Source organism: Apus apus, chromosome 4 (genome assembly GCF_020740795.1).
Source record: "Apus apus isolate bApuApu2 chromosome 4, bApuApu2.pri.cur, whole genome shotgun sequence".
In the NCBI taxonomy this organism is placed as follows: Eukaryota; Metazoa; Chordata; class Aves; order Apodiformes; family Apodidae; genus Apus; species Apus apus.
In genome coordinates, this window is record NC_067285.1 from 41,140,484 (window position 1) to 41,164,344 (window position 23,861).

Genomic DNA, 23,861 nt, shown 5'->3' on the forward strand with positions numbered 1-23,861 from the left:
CTGAGCAGCCAGTAATTTTGTGAATTACTCAGTGAATACCATTCTTTCACTGCAGATACTACAGTTTACCTTTCGTCGCAAATGAGGTTTATCACCTCAGTCAGAAATAGCATGAAATTACAGTTCCACAGGTCAGCACCTTCCTACACCTTGAGAGCCTTTCAGTTACTGATCTTTGGAGAAACACAGTGTGCTCACTGACCTGAAAACAAGTAAAGCCCATTTGGATCCAAACTTCCTTCCATTTTCCTGCAGATATAGACAGGATTCTCCTAGACCTCCTCCTGTTTTTTTGAATCAAGGGTGTTGATTGGTAAGACAAAGGAAGCTGAATGTGGGGAAATAACTTCTAAAGTTGAAAACTTTCTTGTATTAAGCTTACTTCATGTTATTAATTAATTACTGACAATTACTCTGAGATAATGTTCTCTAAACTCCAGGGACCACTTTCCAATTAAGGTTTTTGTAGAATTACTTCAAAATCTGATTAGATTGAGAAAGAAAAATGACAATTCATTTGTTGAGAGGAATGAAAATGGAGTTGATATGCTTTCCACCAAGTGTCCCTTCTACCAGCCTTCATAATGAGGCTTTCTCCCTCTCCAGTGCTTAAGAGGAAAAAACTGATGTTCTAAAAACGGCTCAGTTCTTATTTTAGAAGTGGAAAAAAACCTCTCTGTATTAGATAATAGAAATCCTATATATACACAAGTATATTTACCTAATTTAAATGCTAAGCTGCACTGTAAAGGTAATTTCGCTTCAATGCTACAAGCGTATTTGAAAGTGTTTCCCCAAACTGCCTCAACACGGGGGCCACAAAGCGAAGCTGAGCCCACGACAACAGTCTGGTTTTCCAGTGACAGACAAGGCATGAAGGAACTCTTTATGTCTGGTACTGCTAAATGAGGGACACACCTAGAAGGACCAAGGTCAGGAGCAGCCTGCCCTGAGAGAGCAAGGTCTTCTCTCTGGAAACACACCTTTCCAATGCAGGGCCCTCTGCAAAACCAAACAGCCTTCTCGGGCTTTTCACAGAATCACAGCATGTCAGGGGTTGGGAGGGACCTCTGAAGATCATTGAGTCCAACCCCCTGCCAGAGCAGGACCAAAAAAACTTGGGCAGATCACTCAAAAAGGCATCCAGGCAGGTCTTGAAAGTCTCCAGAGGAGACTCCACAACCTCTGGGCAGCCTGTGCTCTGTAACCCTCACAGGAAAGAAGTTCTTCCTCATGTTGAGGTGGAACTTCCTGGGCTCAAATTTTACTCCATTGCCCCTCATCCTATCACAGGGCACAAGTGACAAGAGCTTGTCCCTGCCTTCTTGATGCCCAGCCCTCATGTATTTATAGACATGAATTAGATCCCCCCTCAGTCTTCTCCTCTCTAGACTGAAAAGCCCCAGGTCTCATAGTCTTTCCTCGTAAGGCAGGTCTTCTGGTCCCTTCATCATCCTCACAGCCCTTCACTGGACTCTCTCAAGTAAATCCCTCTCCCTCTTGAACTGGGGGATCCCCGATGATCTCCAGAGGTCCCTTCCAACCATTCTACGAGTCCATGATTCCCACCGATGTCCCTGGGAAGAGGACTGACTCGCCTGCCTCCTCCTCCCCAGCCTGGCTGCACCTCAGGGCCGAGCACACCAACCTCCAGCCCAGGGTGCCACTGGGACAAAGCTCTCCCATCACCAAAGCAAGATGTTAAAAGACGAAAAAGATTTTACTCATCTGTTGGAAATGGCAGGACTTGATGGATATTGGAAGTTTTATGGGAAAGGAAGCAAGGCTTCTAAAGTCTCTCCCAGATGGTTGCAGCTTTGAAGGAACAGCTTTGGACTCTGGGATTGCTGGAACGCTCCCCTCTCTTCGCAGCACGGGATCTTCCCTGCGCCAGCTGCCAAGGCCGAGGCCCTCGGCCTTTCCAAAGGGATTGCGATGAGGCTGGCAGATAAACCCCACCCCATGGAAAGCCCAGCAGCTCTGCTACCATCTTTTTTCTTGTCTGAGTTGCCTCACTCGTCCTTTTCACAGATCCACAGTACCAGAAAAGATCATTAAAATCACCCACCTAGTCCCTTAACCAGTTAAGGTCCTGGGAATTTTCACCCACTCCCTTTCTGCCTTCGTTTCCTCTGCCTTCACCTCCACTTCCTTTTTCTTGTTCCTGTCATGATTGCTTTTGTTTCTTTCTGCCCCTCAGCTCTGTGCTGTCTTCCAGCTCCCCAGCAAGCAGACAGCTACGTTGGTGGTTCTACCAGCTGGGTCATGTAAGTGCAGGCAACTTCCCCAAGTGCCCTGGGAATGGAAGAGAGTCCCTTGGGCCATTGCACTGTTGCCTCAACTTCTGGCAAGTCAGTACTAGAACAGCAGCAAAAGCAGGAATGGATGAGAAGTGGCCTTCAAGGAACCACTAACGCCATCAAAATGCTGCAGGTTTCTTGACACTTACCAGTCTAGTTTGGTACAACTTCTCCCTGCTACCCTGTGGATGGCTCGGTGCGTACTACATGGTGTTAGCTGCTCAACAGAGATCAAGGCCTACCTGAACAAGAGTCTCCCAGGAAGAATTTAAAACATCCTGTTGCTGTGGAGCTATGGGACAGTAGTTTATTTTCTTTATTCCAGGAAAGAATACAGCACACCTCTGTCCCAGCTGCCCTGCTGCCTTAGGAGTAGTGGGGAAAGTTGAGTCAAACCCTTCTGTCTTCCCGTCAGGTGCTCTAGCAATTCACACACCACATGGACTTCACAAAGGACAGACAAGGGGCCCAGACATATGGACTCTACAGCCAGTATGAGGTCTTCCTTCCACTTTACTTCCCTCAAGGTACAAGGCACAAACTCTAAACCTGTATAAAAATGCCCTTCCTACCTCTGAACACAAGGTAAAAGTCTTTCAACTGCTTTTCTTCCAGATTGCTTCAAAACAGCTGAACAAATCAGTGGGAGAAGAGACACACAGGTGGACCTTAGGTCCCTCTTCCAACAATATGGTCATAGATAACAACATGGAGATACTGATGTGTTTCAATAGGCGTCCGTGTTGTGTTGTCTCCTGGGTAGGCCTGAAACACAGAATATTACCCAGTCAGAAGAGAGGAAATACGTGGGTTTTAACTCAATGAATTTTCTTCTTCCCTTGAAACATCAAATTTGACAAATGCAACTAGCTCTGAGGGTGGGGATTTCTCAGGGAAGATAAATATCCTGGCACCAGGCACATCGATTCTCCTGCCATACTTGTGGCAGGTGCAAGGACAGGGAGTTCTTTTAGCTAAACACAACTAGGAACAAGCAGACCATCAACCAGTCAAAGAGAAGGCCCACTTGCAAAGATCAGGCAGCTGGTACTAAGTCTGTTCAAGCTGAACCCCATGAGAGAGAACTCATGCTGATTACAGTGTGGCCCCTAGCAAGCATGTCTCAGAAGTTAGTTCTCTATCAGTGAGTGTTATAGAAAAGCCAAAGCCAGACTAATTTCATGGGGACTCTCAGGCCTGTGCCCTGCAACCTGCTTGGGGACACAATGTACACGCACAAACACTTCTTAGTGTGGCTCTTGGCACGAGACCATCTTTCACATAGACACTAAAGAGCTGGTTATTTGTTACAGATGTTTTGCAGCTGCAGGAAGTTGGACTGGTGGCCCACTTTCAATGCAACCAAACACATTTTTAGGCATGCATTTTTGAATTTCTAACAAACCAACACACTTATTTTGAAATGCATATAATTTGATATTTTGTACTGTTACTATTCATATGTGACCATCTTTCATGGGAAGCACATCAAAGAAACCATCATCCTAGATCAGCTCTGTAGAAACCCAAACAAATTATTGCCCAGCTTAGTTCATGTTGGTTTTGAGAGTAACCAAAGCATGGGTGTGTTTGTCACATCCAATCTATAGTCCAAGGAATTCAGTTGTGAAGTTTAAAAGTGTGGTTGACACTAGAGGAACACGGTTTCTTACAGAGGGAAGCTGTCTGTAGTGTTATTACCCATTCAGGTCTCAACATGAAAGATAAAAACACCCATGGCAATTTAATCAGCTTTCAACTATGGCTGAAAATGGGATGTCCAGGTATGGCTCAGGCATTTTTTTGTTTGGATTCAGCTGCTATGTAAATAAACAGTAGAGACCAATCCACTTCAGCAGTAACAAGATCAGAGCCATTTCCAGGTGAAAACAAAGTATATGTTTGTGCTGTCAATCATCTGTGAGACACAAGAGTCCACAATGTCCATCAATTTTATAGCACTACTGAAGCACAAGTATTTTCCTTTCTCTTAATCAGTTCTAAGTCCTTCTGAACCATTTACTGTGTTCTGGAGAAACACAACTCACCACAAGAAGATGCATCTAGTGTAAAATTCTCTTTTTGTGAGGGTTTAAAATCAAAGTTTGACCCTCACGCCAGTGACAAGGTAAATCTGCTACAAGTACTAATTGACCTTGATGGGGCTGCTTTCCATAGGATTTCTCAAATCTTTTGTATTAAGGAGAAAGAATAAGGATCATGTGCAGTTGGGAAAGGAATTCTGCCAGTTCCAGTTCACCACTGCCAAACTGCTGGCGTAGAAGATGGCCCATGCTTCAGAGGCAGGAACTGATTCTGCTTTCTGGATTTGCTGGTGTTCAGCAAGCCCTGCCAGGATTTGGGATACTACAGTTCCTGCAAGTTGCAGCTTTTGTTTCAAACTAGCCTCGTACCTATTCGTTTTTATCCAATATTTATTTATTTTTATCCACCTGCAGACATGTTTCATAATAGAGTTTGGATTTTTAAGAATCATATCATAAAAACATGGAATGGTTTGGGTTGGAAGGGACCTTGAAGACCATCTAGATTCAACCCCCCTGCCATGGGCAGGGACACCTCCCACCAGACCAGGTTGCTCCAAGCCCCATCCAACCTGCCCTTCAACACTTCCAGGGAGGAGGCAGAGGAGATGAATACAGGAACCCCCAGCCCTGGGATGTGTCACCAACATTTTAACAGTTTTTCCTTTTAGCTAGAGGCACATGTGTCATCCTCCAAGTAAAACCCAGTGTCTTTCCACACCAGATGTACCTGCTTATACAGTACCACGCTCACACTCAGCCCTGCTTTCTTCCTCAGCCTGTTCCCTCTGCCATGTTTCCCTTTCCTGAGCCTGTTGCAATTCAGCTACTAGGACACAGCATGACCCTGCAGCCTATCCTGGCAGCAATGGCAACAGTTTCTCATTCTGGTTGGAAGGAAAAAGGGCAGGGAAAAGGGCAGGGTGTAGGAGAAACCCTGCTTTGGCAAGCTTTCAGTTTTATCAGTCAGTTCAACTTTTGATTTTTGTCATCATATGGGAAAGGCCTGGACACTCTTAGTCATAACCGAGGTAGGCTGAGTTTATCTGACAGGGCCCAGAGCAGCTGTGTGAAAAGGAAAACAGCATGTCTGAGTAAGCCTGAAATATTAGACGTGTACTGATAAAGACACTATTTGCAGTCAGACTCAACAGACAAACTCCACTGCATAAAGGCAATTTAGAATATTTAAAAAAAAAGTACGTTTACCTTGGGATCCACATTTATTATTTGCCCATCACTTTTGTTCTTGAAGAGCACCCCAATGGCACTTTCAGCAATCACTTCGTAATTTGGGCTGGAACATGAAGTGCTGACATCTCTATCCCAGTTGTAAAAGCTGTGAAAATGTGAAACAGAAATGCTGTACTTTTAATGGATGTCATTCTTCCAGCTTAAAGGGCAGATTCTGACCTCCTTACTCATGCTGAGTAGTTCTCGATTCCACAACAGCCCCTCTGAAAGCCAGACAGATTCACTCAGGAGCAGAAGTCTACTAAATACTAGAAAACCTGTCCAAAAGTGGCCCTACATACCTGGTCTCTGGCAAACCAAACCTGAGGCCCCTAGCTGTCTCCTCATCCATTCAGTACTAGTGTTACTAAAAGACTCAGAGCCGGGGTTATAACTAGTGGGAAGTGGTAGTGCTTGAGAACTACTACTGGGAAGGAAACAGCTCTGGAGACCACCTGAAAGTGCTTCCCAGACCACCACAGATCTGCAAACCAGATGTGGGAACTGTCGGTTTCCCCTTCGGATCTCAACGGAATGGTCTTGCTGCCTTACTGGTTTCCTTCCTCTTGTTTTTAATAGAATTCTGGTAGTAAAGAGTTTTTGGAAGTTTCTTTGTGGGCCAGATACAGCAGGAGGGGCTGCAGTCCAGCTCCCCAAGGAAAATCCCAGCTCCCTGGAGATAAGCAGGTGTCAGCCTGGCATTAAGTCTGGAGCAAATCATTCCTTCAGGCTGACTGGGCTCACTTGTTCCCCAGATGTCCAGCACTAAATAAAAGTCAAAAGGAACCAGACTGCCATGTCAAATACAAACCGGACACAGGAGGGTTTCAGCAGTTTATCCATCCTCCCTTTTTCCACCCTCTCTCCATTCTCCAGCACCCAGAGGTGCTGGAATTCCCCAAACCTTCTCAAGCTTTTTGGTTTTTGACTTCTCAAAACTTTTTATCACCTGGGCTTGGTACTAGCCACACAGGCAGCCAACAGGCTGTCATTTGCAGGCTCGTGGTCAGCATTTGTTTAGAAACCTTTCCAGCTCCGAGGTTCCTACAAATGGCACAATGCTGAGGCACTGCTCCCTGTGCCCCTGCTGGGATGGATACTCACTGGAGCCCTGAGGTGCCACACTGCACTCGTGCTGCTGATCAGATGTCTTTTGCAAAAGGAGGAGGAGATGGGAGAAACTCAGGAAGTGAGTCTGTGTGTACGGAGGATTCCGGAAATGCAGACAATACCTTTTCATTTTCCCACCTTCTGCAAGGATACTCCATTCCAACCAGTTTCTAAAGCACCTTGGTTTCTTCCTCACGTTAAAAGGGTACAAAACAATAGGCCTCACTGTTGCTTACACCAAACCTTTTCTACATCCTGAACACCTCTGGTAGGGATGAAGCAACGTATAATGACTCAGAGATGAGTTTACAAAGCCCTCACAGAATCCATCCTGGCCACTGGAGCTTCTAGCTTTGGATCACAACCAGATAATGTAAAATGGTGTTCTCAGCACCAAGAGACATCCGTGAGCAAGTGACTCAGTGCAACTAGAAGCTGCCTCTGGAGTTCTGTGCAGCCTCATGCTTAAATGCCTGCAGAAAAAGACTAGAAGGTGGGTGGACACAATTCATCCAGCTTAGCAGTAAGAACTGCTTTGCTTTGATATGCTAATTGGTCGAAATTGTCATCTATAGAATTATTTAATGCTCTGTGTTTACCCACCTTAAGTGGTAAACAGCAGATTTTTTCAATCTCTGTTTAATTCTAAGAATAAGAATATGCACAGACTTATATACAAATCAAAGATGCAGATTCTTCTAACTCTCTACTCAGTTACTTTTCCCTGTCCCCAAGGACACAACCTGGTTAACAAGTCCCAATTGCACAAATAGAGATCACCTCTGCTGGAAAACCACTACCAGATGAGGAAGGAATTGTTCTACATTTATCTTGGGGTGGGGGATATATGTCTCTTTGCAAAGACTTCCCCCACATTCATTCAAAAGAAATTAAACATCTGAAGGTGGAAATAGTTAATTAGCTGTTGGATAATAACTTCCTGCGTTTTGCCAAGCTTCCAGCCCCACTCCTACCCACACTTCCCCATTTAAGCCAGCAAGGACAAGACCAGAGCTCAGACAGCCCTTCTATTGGGAATTCAATGCCTAGTGCAAACAGCTTTGTGACAGACTCTTTCCCTCCAGGACAAATTAGTTTCCATCACGTGCTTAGATGTGAGGTACAAACCCAAGCTCACCAGCACGATGAAGTGAATCTCTCTGAACCCTCTACCGAGGGCTGAGAGGATGGGGCAGCATCCTGTGCTGCCTTTCCCACAGTAAGCCCTGAGCTTCTTGGCATTCCCATGCTCTCCAAAACAAAGAGCAGCAGACAGCAAGATGGTGGCTGCTTTGAGGAAGCCTAGGTGTCTGGCCATGGAAGGAAATTTCCCCTTTGCTCATGTTCTCTGAAACTTGGTGACATCAAGAGATTCAATAAGCCTCACACCAGGCCAGCAGGTAGGATAAGAAGGGCTGCTGCAGCTGCAGGACAGTGTTGCTGAGAGGACAAAGCAATATATGCTAGCAGGGAAGATTCCTACTGCTGCCTAAAGAGGCAGGAAGTCAGAAGAACATTTTGACCAGAGGAGCAAGAGGTTGGAGATGTCTGGAGCAGCCTCTCCCCTGACAGTTACTGTCAAGATGAAACTTGCTCACTGTAATCAACACATTCTTCCATCAGGCTGCTGCAAGAAGAAGGGGCTGGAAATCAGGACCTAGGGACTCCCATCTCATCCGTGGTTCTTTCTCTAGAATAAATACTAAACTAAACTTCAGCACTAAGTGTTATGTAGGAGTTCCTGTAATCCCATAAAATTAGTTTTCATTAGCAGAATTCCACATGGCTTTAAATATTTAAATTTCCTGAGATTAAAACATGCTATCAGATTAACATGATCAAATGCTAACGAAACATATTTCAGTGTGCATTTTTTTTCTATTAGTATTTGCCTTGCTTGCCATGTGTTTTCAACCAAATGTAACAGTTTTCAGCACGGCATTGAAGTATGTGGAGTATGAGAGACTCAGCAGTGCCCACAGTCCAGCTGCAAGAAGAATGCATCGTGGTTATTTAAAAATGTTTTTTGTTAATTTTTATATTTTTGTTTAGATAATGAGTTGTTGGTGCAGTGGTATATAACAGGCAGACTTGGGAATACAGACTAAAACATGTGAGGCGGGTGCTGTGTTTTTTTTTTCCATTTATGAGCTAATTCTGGTCAGAGCAGATTTTCATTCTGCAGGCAGGCAAATGCCCTCCCATAACACAGGACTCTGAAGACAAGTTTTTGTATCCTTAAAGTTATCCTTTAGGTACCAAGATGGCAGCACATCAAACCACATGGTGCTTATAGAATGTCTTTCATCCAAAAATCTCTGGGTCCTTTTGTAAACATGCATTAAAACCACTTGACATTTTTGTGAGATGTAAGGCAGGCTCTATTACAGCTCAAAAGTGGCTGAGGGAGCCAGGGCACAAAAAATGTTGGAGATTTTTCCCTAGGATATGCGGGTTGATGGCAGAGCAGCAGTGTCTCCCAGTTGCTGGCTCCAGCCAGGTGATGGGATGCTTTGGTTGGAGACCCTATGGCTGCTCACCTTCAGGGTGCTGGACAATCATTTTCCTAGAGGCAAATCCTTGGCAAAGTTATGAACGGGATTTGGATGCTCCAGTGTGAGATTGTCCTCCTTTTGCCCTTATTCTGCAGGGGGAAATGAGCTGTGATGGAAGAACTTCTTCCACAGCTTACTGAAATGCCACGGTGCCTCAGGCCTGGACAGACACTGAACAAACTGAGGGTTGCCAATCACCATCTGACCAAAAGAAAAGGTGTGCATCTGCAGGGGAAGAGCTTTGTTGTCCCAAGTTACTATTTACTATTTAAATCAGCAAAATCAGGGAGACAGAACATAGTGTAAAGGTGTTTATGTCTGTGTTGGCCCCACCTTTGATCCCATGGGGTTAGATTATCCTACCCTATTCTTTTTTCCCCTCAGGATAAGGATTGGTTCCTTGATTCAGTTCTCTACTTTTCTCTTCCCACCCACACATACATAAAGATAAAACCATTCCCTATAGCAGACTGGGACTTCAGTCAAAAACTAATTATAAACAATGATGGCTCAACAGCTTTTTTCAGTTTGTGGTTCTGTGAATTTGCGATGCAAACTATCTGGCTTCAGCCCCCCTCCTGGTAATTTACAGACCAGCCTGCTTTAGTTGGGCAGCAGCAGAAGGGTGCAGACAGGGGAGATAGGGGGATGCAGGACAACAAAGGAGAGCAGAACCAGGAATAAAAAGAAGTAGAAGTTCCTTTATCCTTGTGTTCTCCTTCTTTCTGCCCTCCGGTAGGAGTGCACTGGTAATCACTCTAATGGGGGGAAACTGGCATTCTGCATCTGCTTGCCAAATATGACAAAGTAGCAAGCAACCTACTCAGATGGGATTTGGCCCCTCAGTCCTTCCACAGCTTTCTGGTCCAAACGAGGTAAGTGTTTTGGTGGGACATGATACAATGGAATACAGGACATATGCCTGACTCCATGCCAACCACTGCTCCATAGTAAGATGCATGTCACAGACCTCTGGTTAAACAAGAACAAGCTACTTTTTCCACCTAAGAAAAGATGCTGAGTTTTGCTTTTCTTTATCATCTTGAAGCAGCTTTGATTGAAATAATTCATTGCCAGGATAGGGTGAGATACGTTACCAGTACTTCAGAAAATGAAGGCAATTTGTTTTGTTCACAGCCACCATGCACAGTGGCTATTTTGGTGACCTTTTCCTGCTTACTTGTGTGATATTGCCACTACTGAATCAAAACCTGGTTCCATTTAGCTAAACTCACATGGCTGATTACCTTGCAAACTGGTTGTAAGTCGGGAGTTAAGTCAAATGGACTTTTGTATAAAATGGCTAGAAATGAGCATCTGGTCCATAGGACTAATCCATGCCTTTGTTTCCTAGAGGCAGGGAAAGAGCACAGCACTGCCTGCTGCACAAGCAGTTGCAAAGCAGGAGTCACCACAGTACACAGTGAGTGTCTGACACGTCCTCTTTATATTCCTGGCACTGGGAGTAATGGGGATCTCTGCCTCTCATCTGTGGCCAAGCTTCTCAGCTCAGCACTGGCATAGCGAGAGGTGTTTAGCACTACAGCCAGAAATCCTCTCGAAGACTGTTTTGCCATTTAGCTAGTGTGCAGTTGACTGCATCTCATTACTGAACGGGGGAAATGGCCCCATCAGCACTGGGATGAGCAGTGACATTTCCTGGCTGCAAGGCAGCTTTATGGACCAACAGTGTGCCTGCCAGCCCTGATGTGTCCAAGCCACGCAGAGACATCGCTTCTCCCTCTTGCTCCAACCTGGGCAGCTCCTGTGGCCAGCACCTTCTCCCTGCAGCTCCTGAGCGCAGCCTTTCCTTTCCATCTCTCCCAAGCAACAGCAGAAACCCTGACATTTGGCCCAACAGAGATCAGTTGGCCAGGCTGTCACTGGTTGCAGGAGGGCTGATGCTCACCCAGTCTGTTCAGCAAGCACAGGACAAGGACCACCAGCTCACTGCCAGTCATCAGGACTGTGACTGCTCCATGGCAATGAACCTCACAAATAGCAAGAGTCTGAAAATACCTCCCTGAGCTATTGACTCCCCCTTTTTGTACAGCTTTAAAAACAAAACAGTTTTTTTTTCCCTTTCCTTCACTTTTGTTTAAACATGGGTGACACTCAGCGAGAAGAGCTCTGAGAGGAGCACATCTGTGCTGGATCCCACTCACTTGTGATTCCATCCCCAAAGGGTGATGAACACAACGCTCCGTGGGAGGGCTGAGATCCTGACCTGACACCTCAAAACCAGTGCTGTGAGGATATGCAGGCAACCAAGCCCTGCCTCAAAGAGCAATGAAGAATGCTATGCCCAGGGACTGCAGGGAAGAGTCTGGTGGGGCATGGAGAGTGGCTTTAACATCATCAGAGGTGTGCTGGACCAGTTCTGAGATCAAAGGGCTTGCAGAGCTCCTCTCAGCTCTGTCATCCTTTGATCTTACCCTCTCCTCCTGATAACCCCCCCAAGCCACATGACTGCTCCACCTCTTGCCTGGGACCTGCCTCTAACATTGTCCATTTTGCCCAACATCAAGGAGGGAAAAGGAGTGTGATATGCAAAAATGATAAGCACCTGCAGCTGCCATTGAGAGCATGCGTGCTCAGCAAGCCTCTGCATCAGCTCTCCTGAGTTGGAGGGGATACCATGAAAGGCAGAGCACTGAAAGGAGGTGAAGAGAAACACAAGGTGGCTAATGGGAGCTAATGGTGCCCCAGCAATGAGCTTCACTGAGCTATAAACCCACATTGCCTGGGAAATGTACATCTAGGCTGGAGAAGGGCACAATCCAAACCTCAGTTTGATGATGTAGGCTAGAAGTGTCTCAAGAAGGCTGCTTGTCTGAAGGTTCCCTGCTGTCTGTAGCTCTGCCAGAAGTGTTCAGGATTCACCAGCACTCTGGGGCAGATCCCTCAGTCAGAACAGCAGCAACACAAAGAGGACTTGGAAAGCAAACTGTTACACAAGAGAGTTGGAATTCCCACAGCCAAAAGATGTTTCCACCCTGTGATTCTGTTTTTCAGCCTCTTCTTGACGGAATAACAAAACCCACAACCCTCTAATCTTCATATAAAATAGCAATTTTTATATTGTAGTTTTCAGCTACTACACACCTTTCCTGCCTGTCCCCATTAACAGCTGCTGCATTGTTCATTTTATAGGTCTGTCTACCAGAATCTAAAATGGTGAGATCTTCTTCCTCTGTTTCACACACACGCACACACAGCTGTTGGAACAATTTGTTGCACAGAGCTTACTCATCAAGTAAGTTTTCTTCTGGCCACGAATTATCTACAAATCAAAGATTACTTCAAAATGCAGCACATGAGCACATGACACATCTGCTCTATCTACATACACCTCCCATGGGTATTCTACAGGCAGCAGTGGGATCCAGATGATCATCCCATGCATCTGTGCTACCTCACCAACTGCCCACCCTCCTGTCTCATCATCCTGTCATCCTGTCACAGCCACTGCATTTCACCTTCCATCAAAAGCCAAAGGACCTCAATCAGGCCACATATTTCAGTCCTCATAATCTAGGTGTGTGCCTCGATTTTGCTGCCTCAGGAGGATGTCATGAAAATCATCAAACCCTTCACTGCTACACTAAGTTTCCCTTTTCATTTCCAAAGGCTAGGATTCTTCCTCCTGCCCAAACCCTCCTCACCTCTGGGCAGAACAGTTCTGCATGGCACCACGGGCCCTAGTCTAAGAGCTCCAACTTGCAGGTCCCTCTGCTTTGGCTTTCAGGAGGTGTTAGCAGACACCTTCAGCAATGGAGCATTTAGAAACATTTCTTGTAGCCAAGATGGTTTTTGTGTAATCTCCTCAGAACTACCAGCACTGTTTGAACTTCACCTGGGTACAACCTTTCAGGATGAAGACTGAGATTAATAGGAAAAAAACCCCCAAGAAATAAAAGCAATAAAAGGAAAATAAATAAAGTCCTTGGAGCTATAGGCTGGATCCCAAGATATTATGAAACTTCTGTCAGGCTCCACAAGTGGTGCAGTAATCACCCAGAATGTATTATCTTATTAGTTCTCTCCATCATTACAGAATAAAACCACCCAACACATTAGGATTTATGGCCAACAAAAAGAAAAACTTTATCTTGAAGATACAACACAGAAGATAAAAGAGAGGGGTGTAATTGTTGAAGGAACAACAGAATGAATAGCTTATACATATTGTGAAATTAATAATCACTGAAAGCCTGTTAGAAGTTGCATATAGGTGATGGATCAATGTGCAAAACCAGAGTGCCTGTTCTTCTGCATACCAGTGCACAGGGATTGCAACAGCACTCAGCCAGTCAAGGAATTTCTTTTTTCCTTCTGTGCCTTTTCAAAATGTCTAAAGACGGGAGCCAAAAAAACACCCTATAAAAATCTCAAGTCACAAAAGTTTCCCTCCTAACCAGGCCTGGGGTTTTAAAACAGAACCAAACCAACCAATCAACCAAAGTGCCATTTACAACAACATGCATGCAGTGGTCACACTGCCCCTGTTCCACAACAAGTGGTGTGGCCAGCTAAGGTTCTTGAACAACAGGCTGTGAAGAAGAGGGGAACCTCAAGTTCATTCACTACAGATCTACCAAAAAACAGCTCCTCACCCTGACAGGCAAAGGAGTATCTAATGATGAGCAGCGAGATGGGAGGAGAGATCATTGAATCTACCTCAGGAAATAATCTAGGCTTAGGGAAAGATTTATTATCTGATTATCTGAGGGGACTTTCAAGCAAAGGCTGACCTAGACATGAAGAAAGGCATCAGAGCAGAGCATCTCTCTGGTTGCAACACAGGTTCACTTATTAGCTTTCCTCTTCTATTAACGAAAAGCCAGAGTATGATGAACAACTGCAGCCCTGAACTATCATTCAACTAATTCTTCAGGTGCCAAAGGTACAGGTTAAGGGCCAAGACAGAGTTCAGAAGCCTGACAGCTCCTTGTAGTAGGCGGGTGCATTGCAAGGAGCTTCCACAAGTTCTACTGCCTACGCCTTGAACACTCTGAAAAACATGACCTTCAGATGTGTGCCAAAGCTGCACTGAAACCAAATGCTTAGGTGCTTGGTAGGATCAGAGTCAGAACAAGACATGATGAGCAGGAAGACCTGGAGGAACTAAATGGCAACTAGACAGGGAGGTGAGCTAGCAAAGGAAACGTCCAAGTATTGTTGCATGTCGAATTGGATACATGTATTTGTGGAGCTGGGCCAGCTACTCCAACATCCTCCCTTCTGAAGGAAGCAGGGTTAACATCCATGAATAAATTAGCCTCTTGATCAAAGTTTGATTAAGCATCTGAGATGAAATGATGATTTTTCTGAAGACATGTATTCAAAGCATGCTTAATGTATGCATCTATCTCCCGGTCTTCCTGTGGTTTCTTTCAAAGGGTCTTCTTCCTTTCCAACTCTAATCTCCTTAGGCAAAGAGCTGAGTCCAGAAATAATTAATCTATAAAACCATGTGCTAAAACTTCTAATTATCAGCTGAACAGATGAAAAAGAATACTCTTTTTAAAAAAAAAAACAACAACAAAAAACAATACCAAAATGAACATTGCTTTTTCCCAGTGTTTTACTTTAGTGCTGCAAGGTGAAGCCAGGGGAGACAGCCAACCTTCCAGGCTTGGAAAGGATCCTTTCCTCCTGCTCAGACCCCACCAATGCAAAACCTTTGAAATCCTAATGGCTTGGGCACTGAGGGAATCCTCAGAGCAACCAGTCTGCTGAATGATTAAGGCTGCAATTTGCAAGCAACCTGGGGACATTTAGTTGCATATTTCCCACTGGAACTGGAAAGTGGCACAGGGACAATCTCAGCCTCTGAGGAGAGCTCAGTTCCCCTCATACCTTAGTCTGGAAGGCTGAGAAACTGCTGGGTGCTACCTCAGCCACTGTGGGGATGGGGCACTGCCCTGCCTTGCTGGGTTCTGCAAGCTGTTGCACAAGAAGTCTCATATTCTTCAAGCTTTGCCTACTATCCAAACATTTAGAAGACAAATCTTAAATATTTAGGCACATTTTCAAAATATTGCTCTACATCTTTCCTCCTTACCCCCTTCAACTTCCTGCAATACACTCAGGATTTTATCTGTATCAGTGACCTCAGTTTTTAAATGCACAGGAAGAGGAGAGATGAGAATGCAGCAGGAGTTTCTATCCTGAGCAACTTCCCTTCCAGGGGCAAAAATGCCAGCTTCTCATGAAAGGACTACCCTGTCTTGAGGAAAAGGTCTTAAGAAGAGTCACTCCTAACTGATTAGATCCAAAGGGCTGTTGTAAAACACATCCTCAAAAAACCTAAGGGTGCAGGATGTAAAAATTTCTGAAAAATGTGCTTAGTAGTTTCCAGCTCACCAACAAGATTTGGTGGGACCAAAGCACCCAGCAGCTCACCAAGTCTGGGGAGAATTACTAACCAACAGCCAGTAGTGTAAAAACAAAATCTTCAAAAGTAACTTACTTAGTTAATTAAAAAACAGTAGTTTTAGCTTCAGGCACCACATCCTGCAAGCACCAGCTTTGGTATGATCCCTTAGTTTCTTACAGCCCAATGTTTGCTCCAGGAAAAGGCAGTGCCTATTCTCTTTGCTCCTAAAAAACTTGATACAACCCAGTACTATGCACATCGCAACTACTGGTGTGATGCACAGCAACATACAGCTCAAACAAACATAACTATGGAAACCAGATTAGGCTTTTAATGCTTTCAAGTCACAAACATACTATCAACCTGGAAGAATCATAGAATCATAGAATCATTAAGATTGGAAGGGACCTTCAAGATCATAAAGTTCCAACCCCCTGCCATGAGCAGGGAACCCAACCGCTAGACCAGGTTGCACGAAACCTCGTCCAATCTGGCCTTTAACACCTCCAGGGATGGGGCATCAACAACCTCCCTGGGCAACCCATCCCAGTTCCTCACCACCCTTAGGGTGAAGAATTTCTTCCTAATATCTCACCTAAATCTCCCCTCTCTCAGTTAAAAAGCATCACCCCTTGTCCTATCACCATCTTCTCTGATGAAAAGCCCCTCCCCAGCTTTCCTGGAGCCCCTTCAGGCACTGGAAGGTGCTATAAGGTCTCCCTGGAGCCTTCTCTTCTCCAGGCTGAACACCCCAACTCTCCCAGCCTGTCTCCAGAGCAGAGCTGCTACAGCCCTTTGATCATCATTTTGGTGGCTCTTCTCTGGACCCTCTCCAATAGGTCTGTATCTTTCTTGTGCTGAGGGCACCAGAACTGTACTCAGTATTCCAGGTGTGGTCTGACTAGAGCAGAGGGGACAATCCCCTCCCTGGCCCTGCTGCCCACGCTGCTGGTGCTGCAGCCCAGGACAGGGTTGGTTTCTGGGCTCCAGCGCACGGTGCCGCCTCATGTTGAGCTTCTCCTCCACCATCACCCCCAGGTCCTTCTCCTCAGGGCTGTTCTCAATCCATTCTCCACCCAACCTGTATTTGTCCTTGTTATTTCCCTGACCCAGCTGCAGGACCTTGCACTTGGTCTTCTTGAACTTCATGAGGCTGGCATGGGCTCACCTCTCCAGCCTGTCAAAGTCCCTCTGGATGGCCTCCCTGACACAGCTAATTTAAACGTACGTTGAGCAAGAGAAAAAAAAGGGGATGACAGGGCATCAGGCAGGCAACACAGACAGCAATGCTACAAACTGCCATGGACAGAAGAGAGAGACCAGAACTTTGCACAACAACTACACAACAAGTTTTCAAGAAACTTCTCTCTTTGAAGACACTATCTGTGGGGTGTACACTAGAAAATAATGAAGATTGTTTCCCCAAACACTAGAACAGCTCAATGGTTTAACAATGGGAAAATCTGACTTACAGCAGATGAATAACTTTCTAGCAGTTTTAAATTAAAAACCGTAGATAAGTTGTTCCCCTCCCTAATGTTTTGAGCTGGATTCTCAAATATTATGATTTATAACTGATGTAATCATTGTTTTTCCACATCTGCTTGATGTAGTTGAGAGTACTGGAAATATGATATATGTGTTGTGTGTAGAACAGAACAGTGCCACGTCCTGCAGGAAGAAAAAGGGATGTTCTCAACCAAAAGCTGAGAAAACTTCCCAGTTCCTCTGCATCCCACCAGAGCTGTACACTACCACAACTCCTGCCTCCTATACATTTGTTTTAAAATCTGTCACCCATCTTCTTGAAGGCAGAATTTTACAAGTATAGAACACAACAGAACTCATGTTATAGTTCAGTGTTTTATGTAAAATTAAATTCCTGTAAGAGACATGTACATATGCAGGTATCAGTGTTCAAGTGGGAATGTGAACACAGAGAAGAGCAACCAAGCTGGTGAAGGGGCTGGAGAACAAGTCACATGAGGAGAGGCTGAGGGAACTGGGGGTGTTTACTCTAAAGAAAAGGAGGCTGAGGGGAGACCTCATCACACTCTACAGCTACATAAAGTGTAGGGAGGTGAGTGTTGGCCTCTTCTACCAGGTAAATAACAACAGGACCAGAGGAAATGGCCTGAAGTTGCACCAGGGGAGGTTTAGATTGGATTCAGGAAGAATTTCTGTTCTGAAAGAGTGGTCAGGCACTGGAACAGGCTGCCCAGGGAGGTGGTGGAGTCACCATCCCTGGAGGTGTTCAAAAGCCAGGTAGATTTGGCACCTGAGGACACGCTCTAGTGGTCAAGGTGGGTTTTTTGGTTGTTCTTTTTTTTGTGTTGACAGTTGGACTCTGTGACCTTAGAGGTCCTTTCCAACCACGGTGATTCTGTGATTCGGGTGATTCTGTGAAAACTTCTGTAGAATTAAAGAAGAAAGCCCATCAACACCCAACTATTCAACATATGCAAATACACTCTGGCAAAACTGCAGCCACCCTGGCTAATCACAGCCTGTGACAGCTCCAGGCTTCTCCCTGCCCCTGCTGCTGACACCCTTGGAAGCCAAGGGCTGTCCCTGTGCTCTGCCCTGCAGGCAAGGAAGGGGCTTCCCTGGCAGAAGTATCAGTTTGGGGCTGAAAAGTTTGGGATTGTATGCCGTATGATATATATGGACTCATATGATGTTGAGAAAGAATTAGTCCAATGCAAAAAAAAAAGTGTCTCTCCTTACCTCACTAATTCTAGTAAGTGCTTTAAATGGCACCATTAGCTCCAGAGAGCATTAAGAACGAAGAATTACCTTTCCTTCCCCACCTTAAATGCTAACCCATGCTGCTCCCACCCTTTCTCCTGCTGTTCCTCAGGAAATATTTTCAGTGTGGTTACAACATGTGCGATCTGCCTGCGCACAGAAGGCCATAAATCCGCATTACCAAGTGTTTATCCAAGCTTTTTGAACATCCTGGAAAGCGTGGTATCAGTATTCCACAAACCTCAGGGTAGAGCAGCTCAGGAGAGGGAGCCAGCCAGATACCCTGTCGTTACAAAGAACATTTTTGATCCAGGGGTGTAATGGGAGGCAGGAGTGCAGGAAGGTTTCCTCGGTGCAGGTGCAGTGCCCAGACAGTGCTGAAACAATGAGCTTCTGGCAGGGCCAGGGCTCCAGCTTGGCTCGACATGCACAGCCTTCACATCCAAACCTTGTTACTAGATCAGCCTGGAATGTCATTCTAAATCCATAGACTCCAGGCATTCATCAAAAAAGGGGGCCAGCAGGAAGCGGGGGGGAATAGCCTGTTTAAAACTCATAGCCAAGGAAAAACATACCCTCCAAAAATGCCCTATCAGTGAAAGGAATTAAGTCACTTTCCTAGTTTGTGGTCTTTTTCAGAGACATAATAAAAGTAACCTGTGGGACCCACAGAGTACCTGCAGTTAAGTTGTCATCACGTGCAGATGTATGGTATCTGGACTATTGCTGTGCATGACATTATTTCCTTAAATTGGTCTCATTCTTCAACCCCTGGAAAAGCACCAGAAGAATTTACTGGGGCTGTGAGACCCAGGCTGCACTCAACGAGCCACACCGGGCTCACTTGGAAAAGCATGGGAACTCCCTGCCACTCAACCATGAAGCCTGGGACAAAAAGGGGGATTAAAAGCCCCAAGAGTGGTGCTGAGCAGCCACCATGACTCAAGCTGCAGGCTCTGGCACCAGGGAGCACCAGGGTGCCCATGGCACCCCAGGGCCAGAGCTGTGTCACTGTCACACCACAGCCCAGCATCGGGGAGCACACAATGGGGTTTTTGAGTGAGAGGGATCCTCTTTTCCATGAAAAACACAGACACAAAGGCTTATTAGGAGGCTTCCCAGAGGAACCTCCAATTTTGTGAGCTCTCTGTAAGCATCTGTGAGTGAGAAGGGGGGAAAACAGGGAGGCAGGGGGAACGAAGGAAATTCAGAGACCAAGAAAAACTGGGAAAAGACTTCAAACTAATGACATGGAAAAGAAAATCACCCACTTATTTCATGGAGGAAGAGAAGTGCAGCATGTGCTGGACGACAGGAAAAAAACCATACAACAAACCACATCAAAAAGGACACGACACTTTTTAACGTTCAGGGTATTTTACATCTGAGACACATTATCCCTACTTGGCCTACCCCCTGTTGGCATTAAGCAAGCTGCCCTGTCTTGAAGCAGAAGAGGCTGAAATGCAGCCCTCAGGCTTTCTCCTGAAGGCTTTCTGACTCAGGAACTAGACCTCCATCTGCTCTCCATAAGCGTGGGTGCCTTCAGGATATTTTGGAAATAAAATCACTATTGTGTGTCATAGAAAGATTTTCACAAACATAAAGATGAACTCTGTGGTGCAAACAAACAAACAAAATTGTTTCCAACCCCCCCTTTTTTGAAAGTGGTCAAGAAAAGCACAGAGAAATATATTCTTTCTCTCCTAAATGCCAGAAGGTTGTATTTTGCCTTCCTAATACCCTTTAAGAGATGTAGATTTAAAGCTTCTAAGTACTACGACCTGGTGGCATGAAAAACTGACACCATCAGTTTACATGGCTTATAAAGTGTGTAAAAAGACTTGTAGAATCAAACTAAAAATGATTGTTATTACACTAAGGTTTGCTAACCATTGCAGTCAGAAAAGAAGATCCTACCAGAGGCTGTTGATTTTTATGTACATGCTTACTTTTCACTGATGAGATCTAAGGAGGAGCAGTGAAATGATGAGAAGCATCAGACATTTCAATATAAAGAAAGATTAACTGGCATGATGCAGGAGAAGAGAGAAATATGTGGCACTATAATAATAAAAAAAAAGAGAGAAAACACAGTGATACTGAATAGGAACTTTTAAACTGAAGTACTTTTCTGTACATGATCAAATTACTCGCAGACTTCTGCTGCAGCACAGGAGATAAGTAGATTCAGCTTGGGGTATTGAGGAATTTTTCAACCAAATGTTTATTTCAAGACCCTGATTGCTCAGACCTCACCAAGGATGTGGGAAATCCAGTTGCATATCCATCCTGCGTTGGATCTTTAATTATTGGCATAGCTCAGACAGGAGAGCTTGAAAAATGCAGCCAAAAAAAGCCAGTAATCACCCAGTTATCCTGTGCTCATTAGGGGTTGTTCTCTGCCTCTCCCTGCTCCTTTCCCCCTCTGAACATTTTAAGAGACACTACGTCTTTCCCAAATGATAGTTTTGGAAGTTTTGAGGAAAGTTTTTCCAAGGAGTTAAAATAGATCCCTCAGTAGATCCCTCCTTTGGTATTAATTTTGGTTCCTGGAAGTTAATAATTAAGAAACAAACTCTGGTCTTAGGCACAGACCAACAATCAGAGGCCAGGGCTTCACCCTGCTGAGGGTTAGGGAGAAATTCTCTTGATGGTAAGAAGTAGTGATCCTGCAGTTCAAGTCTGACATTGTCTGCCCCAGATGCACAGCTTCACCTACAGCAGCTGGCAGCCAAAGCCATCAACTCATCAACGTGGTGCAGAATTTTGCCACCATTTTCACTAGGATATAGAGCTGGCAAGTGAAGAAAGTGCTAGTTATTCCATACAACCATCCTTTAAAAAATCTGGACATACCAACTTCAGCCACAGCTATTTCCTGGTCTAACTAGAAGGAGTAAGTGTTTTCTCAGACACCCATGTGTGGCAGAAATCACACACTGCTCAGGATCCCCACACACTGCTCTGGCTCTGGCTGGACAACAAACCCAAATCACAAAGTTCCCACAAGAGTGCTTGCAAAACTATGTGGCACTGCAGCTTCATTACAAACACCCCTTTGATGTCCATTACTAAGGAGTGATGCCCAGATCTGCCACCACCAGGCAAACTGGGGCTGGGCTTGCAGGGCTGGTGGTCAGGAACGGTGCGGCCAGGCCTCCTGCCCTGGACCATGACACAGGGTGACGGGTGACGCGTGACACCCAGCTCTGAGCTGCCTCAGCTCCTCACCCCAAGCACTTCACATGCTCATTCTGACATAAACCTGCCATAAAGAATCCAGCTTATCAGAGGGCACCACATTTTAACTTAGGCACGTCTTAACGTTTCACACATTCAGTAATTAAAGCCCCAGTCTAGGTCTTTAGTCAGTTTTCTTGCTTGGAAAATCATGCCAATACATGTTTTAAGTGTTTCTCTAAACAGGGAAGAAGTTAAGCGCTGCCTAATTAGGTCCCTTGTTTGGGACCTCACTCATTAGCTGTTGTTGTTTCTAATGCTTCTTCATTAGCTGCAGCCATGCCAGGAAGCCCATCCTGGTGGGCACCTTAAAGGGGCCTTTAAAAATGCAGCTGGAGAAGGTTGGGCACAGCATGTGAGACGTGGCTGGGTTTGCAGCACGGTGACTGGCAGCTCTTACACAAACTGTGGGACAATTTAGAAGAGCTTGATCCAAAGCAGCCCGACAGCACCTGCACAAATCTACTGTCAGCACTGCAAAAATGCATTCCGTATCCGTTCTGGTCCACGTTAGGAGACAAGTGAGGCTGGTGAGAAGACAGGCAGGTATCTGGCGAGGCAAGATAGATAGGATTTGATCTTCTGGCCTGCAGAGCTCTCTTGGAATGAGTGAATGCACAAGGAAGTACTGCAAACCCGTTCCCTTTGTTTTCAGGCAATCAGCAAGAGAAGACCAAGCTATCGTGTTTAGGTCAGATTGCCTTCTGCATCTGCCTGTGCATAATAACTGTCTTCACATGTAAACAGCTGTGAATCATTTCTGATTCCAAATTGCACACAGAAACTTCAACCCACATCACATTCCAGACAAGTGCTTGGCCAATTTCTATTTTCTGAGAGGTTTTTCCTACTGTTCTCTTCTTTCTGGTGATAGTACCACTGTAGTGAGAAGGAGGACACGCCAGCCTTTCCCCTGTGTTATAGTTCTTTCTCTATTAAGATTTTAGCCAATTGTAGTTTCCCTATGTATTCAGTTAAGGTTGTTCAAAGCTGTAAGAGAAGAAGAATCTTTCCTCTTAAGAGACTTTATCTTACGAGATTGAAGCTTGAATTGAAAAAAAAAAAAAAGACAGATTAAAAGTAAAAAGTAATATTTGCTATATTTCAATACAAGCCAGATGTGGAAGGATAGTTCTCCAAATTAAACATTTACTGAGTTGGCAGCAATGGAATTTTCTTCTCACACATGCAAACGTCAGGTCTGAATGTACTCTCCTTTCTACCCACGTGTCTTGCTCTCCCTTGCCCTGCCAACCTCAGCAGTGGTTATGGATTATTCCCTGGACCTCTGCACTGCCACTCGTCCCACTGGCACCATGGCACCCCTTCCATCTCCACAAGATTTGAACACTGTGACAAAAACTCCTGGATGCCAAACATGAGACAGCAACACGCAGAAGTAGGAGCCTCATGGGTGACTGACTAAGCCATAAATACCACTGAAAGCAGCAAGAGTGTAGGTGCTGGAAATCTTCACTGATCAGGCCACACGACTTGTGAGTTAGTACACTAAGTCTCATGTCTGATGTACATCAAGAACTCAGTGAGAAGAACATTTGCCCCCGTATGGCTAGAGAAGGGCTCCAGGAGACAGGCCTGGAGTGACACCAGCCTTCCCTGGCTTTGCTCTCATCCAGGCTCCCTGTTTACACACCCTTGCCCACTCATTTCCCCAAAGCCTCATCAGCATCTGGCTCAGCATTATTGGAGTATTGGTCAACAAACACAGGACACAACTGTAACCAAAGACCCAGATGGTTTTGTAAACATTAAGCATAATGACAAACAACAGGAAAAAAACCCCAACATATCTATTTTTTGTGAACTGTAAAACAAAATACTGCCCTCAACAAACTGTTTCAAACCAGTAACTCTTTTGTGAGAGATCAAGTGAAATGTACTCCATCAGTCATGACAAAGTCCTTACCAAAGTGGAATGTTGAAGAGAGTTATTATTTAATCAACGCTGAATTATTTCACACTAATATTACTAGCAGTATGGTAATTGGTGCAAATTAGGGGGCGGAGTCCATTTAACAGTCTTCCAAGACTGAAGACTGCACATTTTGGAAGCTGCATGCTTTCACCTTTTTCCTGAAATGAAGTTTGGAATTAACTCATGGTCTACATCCACAGCATCCAATCATGAGAGGCACTCAGGAGCTTCTGATTTGCAAGCAGTCCACACTGCTGAGAAGCTGACTTGCCTTGAATCAGCTGGAGCAGCTGGAGAGTGACAAGCCAA

At 45.1% G+C, this 23,861-nt stretch overlaps 1 protein-coding gene across 1 annotated transcript in view; it reads right to left on the reverse strand.

Moving 5' to 3' along the window:
• Nucleotides 1-2,969: 2,969 nt before the first annotated feature.
• The window catches only part of CFAP299 (cilia and flagella associated protein 299), a 133,347-nt gene continuing 112,455 nt past the window's right edge, over nt 2,970-23,861 (reverse strand). Inside the window, exons 4-5 of the mRNA XM_051618267.1 lie at nt 5,555-5,684; nt 2,970-3,065 (exon numbers count right to left, since the gene is read on the reverse strand). Coding sequence (XP_051474227.1) covers nt 2,970-3,065; nt 5,555-5,684 — 226 coding nt within the window. The remainder of the gene's footprint in view (nt 3,066-5,554; nt 5,685-23,861) is intronic.